The sequence below is a fragment of the Taurulus bubalis genome (assembly GCF_910589615.1).
Source record: "Taurulus bubalis genome assembly, chromosome: 6".
NCBI classification, from domain to species: Eukaryota; Metazoa; Chordata; class Actinopteri; order Perciformes; family Cottidae; genus Taurulus; species Taurulus bubalis.
Genome location: NC_136594.1, coordinates 11,135,931 through 11,148,190, shown reverse-complemented (window position 1 = coordinate 11,148,190; position 12,260 = coordinate 11,135,931). Strand labels below are relative to the sequence as shown.

General features: G+C 40.2%; 1 protein-coding gene across 1 annotated transcript in view; it reads left to right on the top strand.

Moving 5' to 3' along the window:
- The window catches only part of npnta (nephronectin a), a gene marked incomplete at its 5' end in the record, with an annotated part of 43,023 nt that overhangs the window by 18,528 nt on the left and 12,235 nt on the right, over positions 1–12,260 (top strand). The window contains 3 exons of the mRNA XM_079219057.1: positions 3,758–3,853; positions 8,964–9,083; positions 10,364–10,483. Of these exons, the coding sequence (XP_079075183.1) occupies positions 3,758–3,853; positions 8,964–9,083; positions 10,364–10,483 (336 nt within the window). The remainder of the gene's footprint in view (positions 1–3,757; positions 3,854–8,963; positions 9,084–10,363; positions 10,484–12,260) is intronic.

Genomic DNA, 12,260 nt, shown 5'->3' with positions numbered 1-12,260 from the left:
GTGACCCTGGAGGAGATCTGATTAACAAAAGTGTTAAACACCTGCGGAGCACCGCTTGTATGGAGCAAAAACAAACCACAGAGGAAACATCAGTGTTGACACCAGACGCAAAGCAAAGCAGATACTGTATTGATTTCACCGCTCTCAGAATCAAAGCCATATTTTCCTGTCAAACTTTTATGAGCTGGTATTATTATGAGAGATTTATTCTTCAAGGACTGTCTCTGTTTTTAGTGCCAGCTCTTTTCATCTGCCAAATGATTTCCCCACAGTGGTTATTTCACTTTCTTTGTTTTGTCTTCTCAACACCTGAATGGGTGTCATTTGAATGAATCTGATTATGTTCATCATTAACGTAACAGGCACTCAACTGTCAAGAATAATAAGCAGTATTTAAAGAATCCCTATCTTTTTTAGAAAGAGCTTCTCACCTTTGGTGCTGATGAGAATTGGATCTGTCATACAGCATGGTGAGGACAGACGAAAAAGCTCTCGCTGCACAAATAAACTCATTATAGGGATAATCTGTTTAACAATTTGGCAGAACACCCCCATGCTGATCCAATCATTTTAATAAGATGATTATTCCGTGCAGGTGGATTTAATTAAGTGTAGCTGACCTGATGCTAAGACGCTATAAAAAGATATTGCTGGTGGATTGGCATCAGAAGCAATACAGCTCTAGTGCCTCCAGATGCTGCTTTCTTCTTTTTCCCCTTTTTCTGTCAGCCAACTATATAATTAATCACATTTCAAGTTTGATAGTCTTGAGCTGTGGTTGAAGTAAGAATGCAATTTGTTCCTATATCTGTTTATAGAGTACTTGCTTGGCCTCTGGTGTTGCTGCTTGCAGCTTTCTGGATAACCGCTCATCCAAATTCCAAAAGTCAAAAATCCATATTCACTGCATTTCCTTGGGTCCTGAGCAATACAACTATCATGACAAAGTATACCCATCGTGTGGGTGCCAAAGCTCACAGAAACATTGTATGTCTTTAATTAAGTCAAAGCCCCAATTATTGTGTATGGATAAGCCTCCAAATTTTACATTCATCGAGCAGATGAACAGTTGTATTGTAATTACTGATTAATATGTCCTGTAGCTTTTTGTCTCTCCAGTCTCTGTTTTTGAGTGCACTGTAGCGAGTGACGGGATGCTGTTTAGTAGTATAACAGCTAATATTGTAGCGAGCCACAGAGAACGAGCACGACACTCTGCGTGTCGATCAGATGAACGGTTGTGGAGAAAATCAAAGGACAGACATATATACATATTTATAACCATTATCTGGACCTCTCACTATACCTACACTGGATCTTGGTGAAGGCACATTGTCGTCTCCAATAAATGTCATGTTTTTATTTAGTCTAGGTGTAGACCGATACTTTGGTGTTGTTGGTTTAGAAACATATGCTGCTCTGTCTGTTTTTATTTCTGTCTGCTGTTAACAGTCAAACAGCTGCAAGTAAGTATTTTGTGCACGTCATTATCTTGTGTATTTTCCATCAATTATCATTTAAGACTGTATGTACTGGCAGCATGTCCTCATACCAAGTGCTGTCTTGCAGGACTGTTATTATTATTACTGAACCAATGAAAAGGCATGGAGAATGGCAGGAAGGTGTCACATGGATGAAGACAGGAAAGGGATATCTTGAAGCCGCATTAAGATCTCAGCACCTTGCTTGATTGTGTTGAGTGATTGTTGCAATCAGATCAATAATGTCATCACCTTCCTGCAGATTTTGTTTTCATCATGGAGCAAAATGTCCGTTCAATGAACAACAGTGCTCAAGAGATGTAGAGCACAGATTATATTTTATTATATATACCTCATGATGCACATTTCTTTGCATTTATTAAGTCTCACGGGTGTCGGTTTCAGATCGCATCAGATAATCATGCAGAGTTTGTCTCTGGGGCAGATTTGTGGCATTATACCACGGCCTCAGGTTTCAATAAAGCTGCTCTGTTTAACAATTTCATGGGATATTGTTCAAGTTTATCCTTTGTCCAAACAATGTAAAGATGTGTTATCAGGCACAAATATTTAAATGTGGGTTGGCAATATTCAAAACACCTTTCACTGTAATGCAGTCCAGCACAGCACCAACATTGCAAGGTTATTGTATTTTATTTCCTTTGATTATATAGGTAATAAACTTGTAATTTCTTGCATAGATTTTGAGGATGTTTTCGGCTACTTTCATATTACATGCGAATGTTGCCCCCATATGAAACAGATCAGATTTAGTGTGTGAGAATAGTTTGGACACTGAAATCAATTGTTTTCCAATCAGATCTCGGCCACCTGTGGTCCTAAATCCGATACATATCCGATTATCGGCCATGTGACTGCTGTGCGAAAGGTCATATTGGATACCTAAAAAATACTTTTTCTATATTACTGAGTTCTACTGTTTGATTTGTTGTCAGTAGGACTCCCATTTTATGAATAAGCAGATATAAAAACGTAAAAATAAATAAAAACATCATGTTTATTCACTTTACATGGAGCTAAATTGAAAACCAAATTATGTGAAATCCAGTTCAAAGTGTCTGTTTATGTGTCGTAAGAAATTATGAATTATCTTTTAGAAGAAATGAGCTCTGTTCAATGTAACAATATGTTAGCGCAGGTTTTCCTCGACTTTTTGCCTTGTTGTCAGTCATTTAAAATGTAAATTAACTCATCAAACAGACTTGGATTTAATGAAATCACATGGTATAACAATTGCATAGTCAAACTTATGTCAGATATAGGTCAATTCAAACAGGAAATGTGAACAGAAAGATTGGATCTGTGGTAAAAAAAAATAAAAATAATATGGATTGAGCATTAAATCCTATAATTTGAATAAAACCTTAGTTCCAAAAGACATTGAAGGGAATGTGTTGCTCTTTTTATTTACCTGCCTGCCTCCTAAAAGAAAGGGAAGCTCTTATTGGACAATGCTGCACTGGTTATTCATGTTCTTAGCGACTAAAACGTCTGACACCAATACTCATCCATAGCGCTTATTTGCAGCTAAGTTCTGCGGCGAGTGTTTCTGTCTTGGGAAGAGTTGGCAGGTATGCAGTAGGCTTGCGTAACTTTGCAGCTTAAGTTACCGCATCCTTCAATAGGGTTTGAATGATTTGAAGCGTGCAAAACAGTCAGAGGTAGCTGTATTATCTTCCCGTCACTCCCCCACCGACTGCCGCAGGAAGGGTTACTGGATGGATAGATGGATCGGCAGAGAGGGCAGGGTCTGAAATTCTTGAGGCTCAAGTGTTTTTAGTCAAGCAGTGATAACTGGTAAGTCCTGTCTACCTTTGAACCTCCAAATTACCAATTGAGAAGGGATCCTCTGAATCCGTGAGATACTGTAATTCTCTCAGATCCTATTTCACCCCCATTACAGCGAAGGAATGCTGAAGAGAAAAGAGAGCAGGAGGAGATTGGATTAAAAAACACTGCCACTGTTTCTCCCATGTTTCCGAGAATTCTTCTGATACTTCTCTCACATCCAGTTCCCACAAGTGTAATCCTCTTTGCTACATAATGTTCCTCTTTACTTTCCAGGAATGTGGTGTGGTCAGAGGTGTTCTAATCCATTGGGTGGTGCTTTTCGTTCTCACTAAATCCCTGTCTCTCTCTGTGTCTCTCTGCTGCCCTTCTTCCTCTTTCTCCACCCTTTACTACTTTATCTTCAATCAAACCCCCAATCCCACCCACTCCCCCAGCCCCTCTAACCCATTTCCTTTTGTCTGAAGAAGAAGAGCTGGGCTATTTAACCCCACCAGTGTGGGCCAGTCACCTTCCTATCTTTCTTCCTGTGGATCATCAGCCAGCGAGAGTAGTAATGGAGGGTGAGATTCGTCGATCGACCTCTCCCCCAGCACCTTCTCCTCCTCTTACCCATCTCAGCAACATGCCTGGTGCTGCACTGTGCAAACTGCGGAGGAGTGAATGTCACTCTAAACTATTTTCTCACAGCTTCCTTTCCTCCCCTAGCAGAAGAGACACCACCCAAGAGCAGTTTTGCTGTAAAATGCCAGCATGAATGTCAAGCATGTCACAGTCTTCACCGTTCTACTTCTGCCTCTCTTTCTTTCACTCAATTCCCTAAGAAACAGTACCTCCGTAGAAAGAGCCATTATAATTGTTCCATATTGCTGTGCTTCCTTCTTCTCTCTCAATTTGTTTCTCCAGTTTTTTAGTACCGTAAAACAAATAGCTCCTCCTTCCCTTTTAAAACCATCATCGACATGGACACGGCACTCAAGAATCCTCCATCGCTGCGAGAAAAAGACATCAAACGTAACCCCAAGAAAAAGCCTTTTGCTAATCTCTCTGTCAGTGATAGGCATGTCGGGAATGTAGCATAGCATACATCAGTGGAGCTGACCCAATAAATCACTCCACTTTGCATCACTTCAAATATGTTTCAGCAGTTCATTTACTGTACAATGAACACCCACAGAGAGGCTCTCCACCTCGGATATCGCGCAGGTTTCTGCAGTCCTGGGGCCGTGTCGAACTGTCAATTGGTGGTCATGTCTGTTTGTTATCTCTGTTTTTCCCTTGTGTCCTATCTTTGTCTTGCCGGTTTCCTCCTACACGGAGGAGGAGGCCCTGGCTGTGTCTGGCATGTGCTGAATGCTCACGGAGCTGCCTCTGTCTCAGAATGTGACTATTTCAATAATCCCTCATTTACATTTTCAAGCTATTTTTCAGTGCAACGGGCAAGTGGAGGCCTGTGTCTCTGCCACGCTGACAATGGACAGTGTTGCTATGGTTCTCCATAATCACAGTAACAACAATAGTTTACTGTGAAAACCAGGGAGGAAAACCGGGTTGACACCGCTAATTAAAAAAAGTGAAGTGTGTGTTTTGCATGCTCGTGTGTGTGTGTGTGTGTGTGTGTGTGTGTGTGTGTGTGTGTGTGTGTGTGTGTGTGTGTGTGTGTGTGTGTTGTGGACATTATCTTGTCGGAGAAGGAGACAGTTGCAGGGTTTGGATTTTGGCTGTGAAAACGCACAGAGCTACGGGTGCTGTCTGAAGGACAGGAGAAATCATTTTGACTTAGTTTGTTTTGATAAAGAATTAAGAAGCGTCAATATCAGTTAAGAGAGAAGTCAGTCAATCTTTTATCAGGCTTTAAAAAACACAGCGGCCTCCATATTAATTTGGTGCACATCAGCAGTAGCGCAAACACAGTGGCTGGGCAATTTGCATCAGATAACATGACCTGTTTTGTGTGCGCTGTGCAATGTCAGTATTAACTTTGAAATGACATTGCAACTGTACAATGTGAAGCACAAATGCAAACAGAAAGTTTGGCCTGATATATTAATGATATTATTTTTTAGGTCTACTGATAAATTTAGACCATAATAATAAACGCTATCTTTAATTCAAAAAAACATTTAGCTTGCTTGTCTCACGTGTTAGAATAAAACAAGTGTAATACTCATAAATGTATTCTCCTTATTATCCTTATTCTTGTATTGAATGAAAGTAGCCCTATAAATGTGTCACTATGCTGGCCCTCATGGAACAACTGCCCCTATATCTCCAGAAGAATTTATAGTCATGGAAAATAACATAAAGCTTCGTGGCATTTGGTAGGATTCAACTAGCAGACGGTCAGTCCAAACTCCAGCTGCGCCTATTGAATCAGCCGACATGGCTTTAAAAGAGCAGAGGATTCCATTATTAGAAGGTGGGGTTTGATATACAAACTGTGCATCTGCTACATCATTCATCCAAATTAATCTCTGGTATCTGATAAATGGAGGAGCTTTGCGGCACTCAGAGAATGCACCCTGCACATGTCCACAGTGCTAAACACGGAGCCATTTACAGTGCAGTTGGCCAAGATGAAAAGGACCCCTCGTGTGCTGTACAGCGACACAAAATCTATTTGTGATGATTCTACCGTGTCCCAGAAATGGGACGATATTTATAGTTCAAGTTATTTATATTTGTTTAAGCCTGTGTTATCATTCCAGTGTGAAGGATTCCTGTGTAGTTACACGTTGGATTCCCCCTTTTACTCCTAGTACTCTCAATGGACCCCACACAAACTGTTGTGGTAATATAAGGAATAAATATATAGAATATTCACTTCAATCCACACCTACCAAGTATTTAAACAACACCTCATTAGAAATTACTCAGGGAAAAGCATTGGGCCAAAGCCAAGAGTGGATTTAAAATATTTCAGTTATTCATAAACTCAGCCTAATTTTATTTTCAAATAATATTTTAGACAGTCCAATTAAGTTTAATGATGCCAACTTTCAAATTAAAGGAATTATAACTGATAACTAACACAGCTATGGTATGATTTCTTCAAAACGTGGCTTTAATATGTGTTCATCCTTACAGGTTTTAAAATTAATGTTTTACCCTCAGAGCCACTTATTGTGATTCAACAACAAAAGCACTGTTACTTCCAAATATTTGTAAAAATAAGAAGTAAGAATACATTTTGGAACCTTGCCCCTTCTCTTCACAGTGATGTTCTTCAAAAGTACTGACAATATTTTCTTTATGAGAAAACTTAATCTTGAAAATTGCTTTAGGGGCAAAAAGAGGTTTGAAGAAAACTGAAATGACAAATATTCCTCTTTGTATCAAAACAGTATAACTCCAGGCTATATTCTGTCTCTTAGAGTATGAGCGCAGAGAGAATCAAGGATGCACTTATATGAGTTACAGTATTTAGTGTACTCAAATAGAACAAATACACAACAAATATTCTCAAAACAGTAATACGATTAAAAGTTTACTGTCCCCACAGTCAAAGACGGCATAATCAATGTTTATCAGGAATGATTTGCATCTAGAATGCATATTGGCTTTTTTTTTACAGCAGATATTTTATCCTGTGCAAGAAAAAGCACAGGCGCAAGTGACATTTTAGTCAGGACTCTTCACTTCGAGTTTCAACCATTTATTAGAGAGGGCAGAATGAATTAGCACCAGGCAGACTGCATGGACCCCTAAATAAACGAGACAGTCATGAACCTGCAGGAAAGAGAACATGTGACTATAAAACGACTGCTGTCCCTACCTGAACTGCCGCAACACTCCATTAATGAGGAGTCCCAGTATGTGCACATGGGAAAAGTTTATCTTCAGGGCTTTCTGCCAGACAGGGTTTATTTGAACCCAAACCAAAATATTTTCTAAACCCAACCAAATAGGTTTGTTGCCTAATTCTAATGAGATATCTGTCAGAAAGCAAACCTCTCCCATGTGCCCAGTATCCCACAATTCACAATACCAGGTCTCTTGATCCAGTACACAGAGGTGGGACATTAATTACAAGATTTAATTAATTGTGCCTGTGTGTACAACTATCTGCTGGGGGAACAAAATAAACAGAGCTATCTAACTCTTTTTGGTACCTTCTTCTACAGTTGGAATGCGTTGTTATAAAAGCAAGATTAAATCAAAGCACATATTTTAATCCAGGCCCAATAGACTTTAATTAGCAGTAGTGATGACTCTGTTCCATTCAGGTACATCAGTGAGCCAGCATACACAATACCAAGGCCCTGTATCTGGGTCAACTACCAGTAAATGGAATGAGAACATCCTTAATGTTAATAGTTACCCCTGTATGTTTAATACTATGACATGTGAACAATATCTGCCATAGACAGCCATCAAGCTCTTATTGGTTGGTTTGCTACAATTTGGATGTTTTGAATCTTTTTTTACTTATTTACACGTTTAAAGTATGAATTAAAAAGGTTTACTTCTTTAACTCAGCATTAGCATTTGTTTCATTGCAGGAAGTAATCAGGTGTAACTAATAACATTAATGTTATCTCTATTACCTTTAGGAGTGTCAGTAAGTCATCCCAGGCAACATGCACAACACCAGGGCTCTGGAACTGACGTACCAAAGTGGAACGAGGACATGATTAATGTTATTAGTTGCACCTGCGTGTTCCCCGCTAAGCGTCAACATGTCTGCCATTTTATAGGACGAAAGAGCTATACTGTATAGCTGTTGGTTGGCTGGTTTGCTGCAGTTGTAATGTTAGGAATGTCACCTATCTTTAGTTACAGTCCTAAAAATATGCTTCCAGTGGAATCTACAGTAGGTAGAAATTAATATATTTATTTAATTTATAAACCCTTCAGAATGAGGACACTTTGACTCGTCGTAGCAGAAAGTACACAGGCGTATCTAATAACATTAATGGTGTCTCTGTTCCATTTAGAAGTATCAGTAAGTCATTCCTGTGAGGCAACATACACAACAGCAGGGCCCTGCGACTGAAATATATAAATGTTGTGCTGGGAGAAGGGTATAATGACTTGAATTTGCATAAGCATTTGACAGGTGTTGTGCTCAGGGCGTATTCTTTTCTCCCAGGAGCCATCCCTGCTCCGAAGTCAGACAGCATCGTTTTATAATACAATTTTCACAGGCTGTTGTGAGTGAGATTTCTCTACTTTTATGCCTGCATAAAAATACTGGAATAATATGTGGATGTTGCAGCTACAACCACATGAAGTTGTGGTGAGTCAGAGGGTGTAATAGCATCTTTTATCACTTGCAGGTAATGGGCAGGTTGACAGTTGACACTGGCTTCCTGTTAAATCATCAAAGAGGGGAGTTACAGGCCTGTCAGAACATGGCACTTCCTAGAAGACACCCCCACCTCTAACAACACCCCCACCACACACACACACACACACACACACACACACACACACACCACACACACACACACACACACACACACACACACACACACACACACACACACACACACACACACACACACACACAAATGGATGGGTTAGGTTTGCCATTACTGACCTCACAACCTTTGCCCTCTGACTAATTTCCCCTCTGTGTAGGAGGGTATCTCTCTCTCTCTCTCTTTCTCTCTCTCTCTCTCTCTCTCTCTCTCTGTCCACTCCACTTATGCTGTCTCTCTCTGTCTGCAGACCTGAATGAGTGCGGGCTGAAGCCAAGGCCCTGTAAACACAGGTGCATGAACACCTATGGGAGTTACAAGTGCTACTGCCTCAACGGCTACATGCTGATGCCTGACGGGACCTGTGGAAGTGAGTCGGTCTCTCTCTCTCTCACACACACACACACACACACACACACACACACACACACACACACACACACACACACGTTTGTATTTTCGTTACTGATCTATTTCCTCCCTCATTTTTTTTTTAAGCTTTCTTTTGCTTTGTAGCTTTGATATGCTACTGTGAAGCCTTGTTTCACTTTACTACAAATGTATTCATCTGAATGCCAGTGCAAGACAACGCTGATGACACATGCTCTCTATTACAAAATATGCTTTCCCACCTGTGTGAGTACTACTGACAGCAGCCTCACTATCCTTTGATAGACTGTTTTTAATTAAAGCCCCACATTGATCTTCATTATAGCAACTCCAAATCCTAAAGAACCCCTCTGAAGAACTCTAAGTAGAAAAGTATGAACCCTTTAGACCCTTGAGTGAACGTGCATTTATTATTGGTTGCCCTGAGGTATTCCACAGAATGGGAGTGAATGCCTGTACACGTCTTGCTGTAAATTTTGTTTCCCACCTGATAACTATTTTCTCCTCCCCTTTCTTCTGGAGCATAGCGTGACTCTCGGTTGCCCTATTTTAATTAGTTATTTTTCTATCAGAAATAAATAAATTCCCCCCCCCTCCATTTACCACTTGAGGCAATCTCAAGTTATTCCAGGTGTTGTGTGATGAAAGCATGATAGTGTTAAACCTTTTATTCTTCTTTTCTTGCCTGCTACTGCTTTGATCAATAGATCACTGTAGCATTTAATCAGCCTGGCCTGCCTTAGTCATCAAACTGTACTCCAGGGTGCTTGCGGCAGCTGAAGTGGCTGCGGCAGCATGAGCCTCACTTTTAATTTCCTTTTTAGGGTCCAAAGTTATTGAGAGAAGCTGAAGAAAATCTCTTCCATTATATTATTATTTTGGAGGGTCTTGATCTGCCCTGCACGGCTCCACAACAGAGGTGCTGCACTCACTGCACACGCTTTGAAAGGGTTTAGATGGATTATGATTCTTTAGGTGTAGGAAAGGATGAAAGTGGGTGAGCGAGGCTTGTGTGCACACGGAGCCACCGCACAGCACAGGAATCTAATAATGGCAGAGTGTGCACTGTTCTGTTGTCTGCACCTCAGGGTCTACTCGGCTAATATCAGGCAGTGGCCTGGCTCTCACATACTGGCTGGAGGATAACGATAAAGTGTGAGTGTGAGTGTGAATGTGAAAAGGATAGAAAGTAACGTGTGTGCTCTCCCTTTTGGCTCCATCATGTGTTAATATGTGTTGTGTTTCCGTTGTGTCCATCAGATGCTCGCACTTGTGGCATGGCCAACTGCCAGTACGGCTGCGAGGTGCTGAAAGGAGAGGTCCGATGTCAGTGTCCGTCGCCGGGGTTACAGCTGGCTCCGGATAGAAGAACCTGTGTGGGTACGTCTGAGTTATTATATATCTCCACAGGCCGGAAAACTGAGCCCTGTGTTACCACTCCCTCCCCATGAGCTACTCATGTAAAGCATCACAAACACAAATGTTTTATTTTTTTCAAGTTCTTCTCAATCATTGCATTAGCTGAGTGATAATCAAATGCAATGGTTTTGGCAGAGCAAGAAAGAAAACTTGCCAGTGGAAAACCAATTTTGGAACGCAAACAAAACCTTGCTAAAAAAAGCTAAGCTGAGATTCATCCAAAAATATTTAACAATACGTCTGTTTTGCTTTGATTAAGGAGCACATCAATTTAACAAGCCTTGTCAACCAAATGGTGACTTTATTCCACTTATACCTCCAGCTTTTTTCAGCAGAAATGTGATCAGGGGAAGCCCACTCCCTATCCCCCTCTTCCTCCTTTCATTACGTGGAATAGCTTCTCAGATAGGTAACTAACAGATAAAGGGGCAGTTGAAGCAGTTGACTTGTGTCAGGTTTAAATACAGGCTGTTCCAGAGTGGACTGTTCCTGGTTAGCCGCCTTATATTCCCACTTAACTGTGGGCTGGCTTATGGGGAGGGGGGCGGGTTTTCTAAAACAGGACCGACATCAATCATGAAAAATGATGGAGGAGGGGAAGGAAAGATTGCCTGCAACAGGTGTTACAGCAGTTAAATGGAATGTTTCCAAATCCCTAGAGAAAACGCTGTTTTATGGAGAGTGTCTAATCATATCTATGGAGGTCAATACTTCTAGTAACTAGAGCGTGGGAGAGTATGCACAGATGCATAGCTGTTATTACTCATTATCATAGGTTTGTTGTAGTTTTAAAAGTGGCATAGGTCCGTGTTTGTTAAACTTTTAGGAATTATACATAAAAAGGCTAAAGTCTGTGTTTATTGTTTCACAGTGATCTCCAAGAACCGCCACTCTGTTAAATCCTTGCAAGTTACTCTCAGATACATGTTTTACTGCAAAAACATACATGCACTTATCAACAAAGATAGTTATATTTGTGTCAAATCCTCCAGTACCAATTGATGTGTGACATTAACATCAATCTATAAAATCTAATAAAAATAGTGATGTATTACTTGGGATCTAATACATTTTGCAGCTTGTAGACAACTTTCATCCAATAAATCATATGAATCAATACTAGATTTGATAGAATAAATGACTGAAGCTAAGTCAAAAGTTTGATAATTTGATAAAAAGCGAGTAGCAAAGAAATTAAACTTTTATCAGTTTGACAAATGCATGCCAAGATGTTTAACTCAATACATTTGGTTGAATGGATTTATGATTTGATGTGAAATGTAGTTTTAAAAAAAATAAAACTGTGCACCTGCTTCTTGTGCATTGAAATGGATTAGGCCAGAAATCCTTTAAGAAGTCTGATGATCCACTAGAAGGAAGTATTGACTTGTTTTGCACTGTGACAGAAAACTGTCTGATTAATGACAAAGTGTATTGATGTGTTTGCATTATTGCAGAAGTAACCTATGCGACGGCTGCATATTTCAACACTGCCTCTCACAGAAAATGCTAAATTTATCAGACGTGTTGTCAAGGAAAACACAATTGCGGAGCTTAATGCAGGCTGATGTGTAACAATTAATAAGAGTTTGATTTGGATGCTTAAAGATCTGCAGCTTTGAAAGAAAAGTCAAAGCTGTCTTCAAAGCCAGATGTAACATTGATCAAAACAGGCGTTTGTAAGCAGTACTACTAAACATTATGAGACAGCGACTGTCTTGCTGTGTGCATGTGTGTT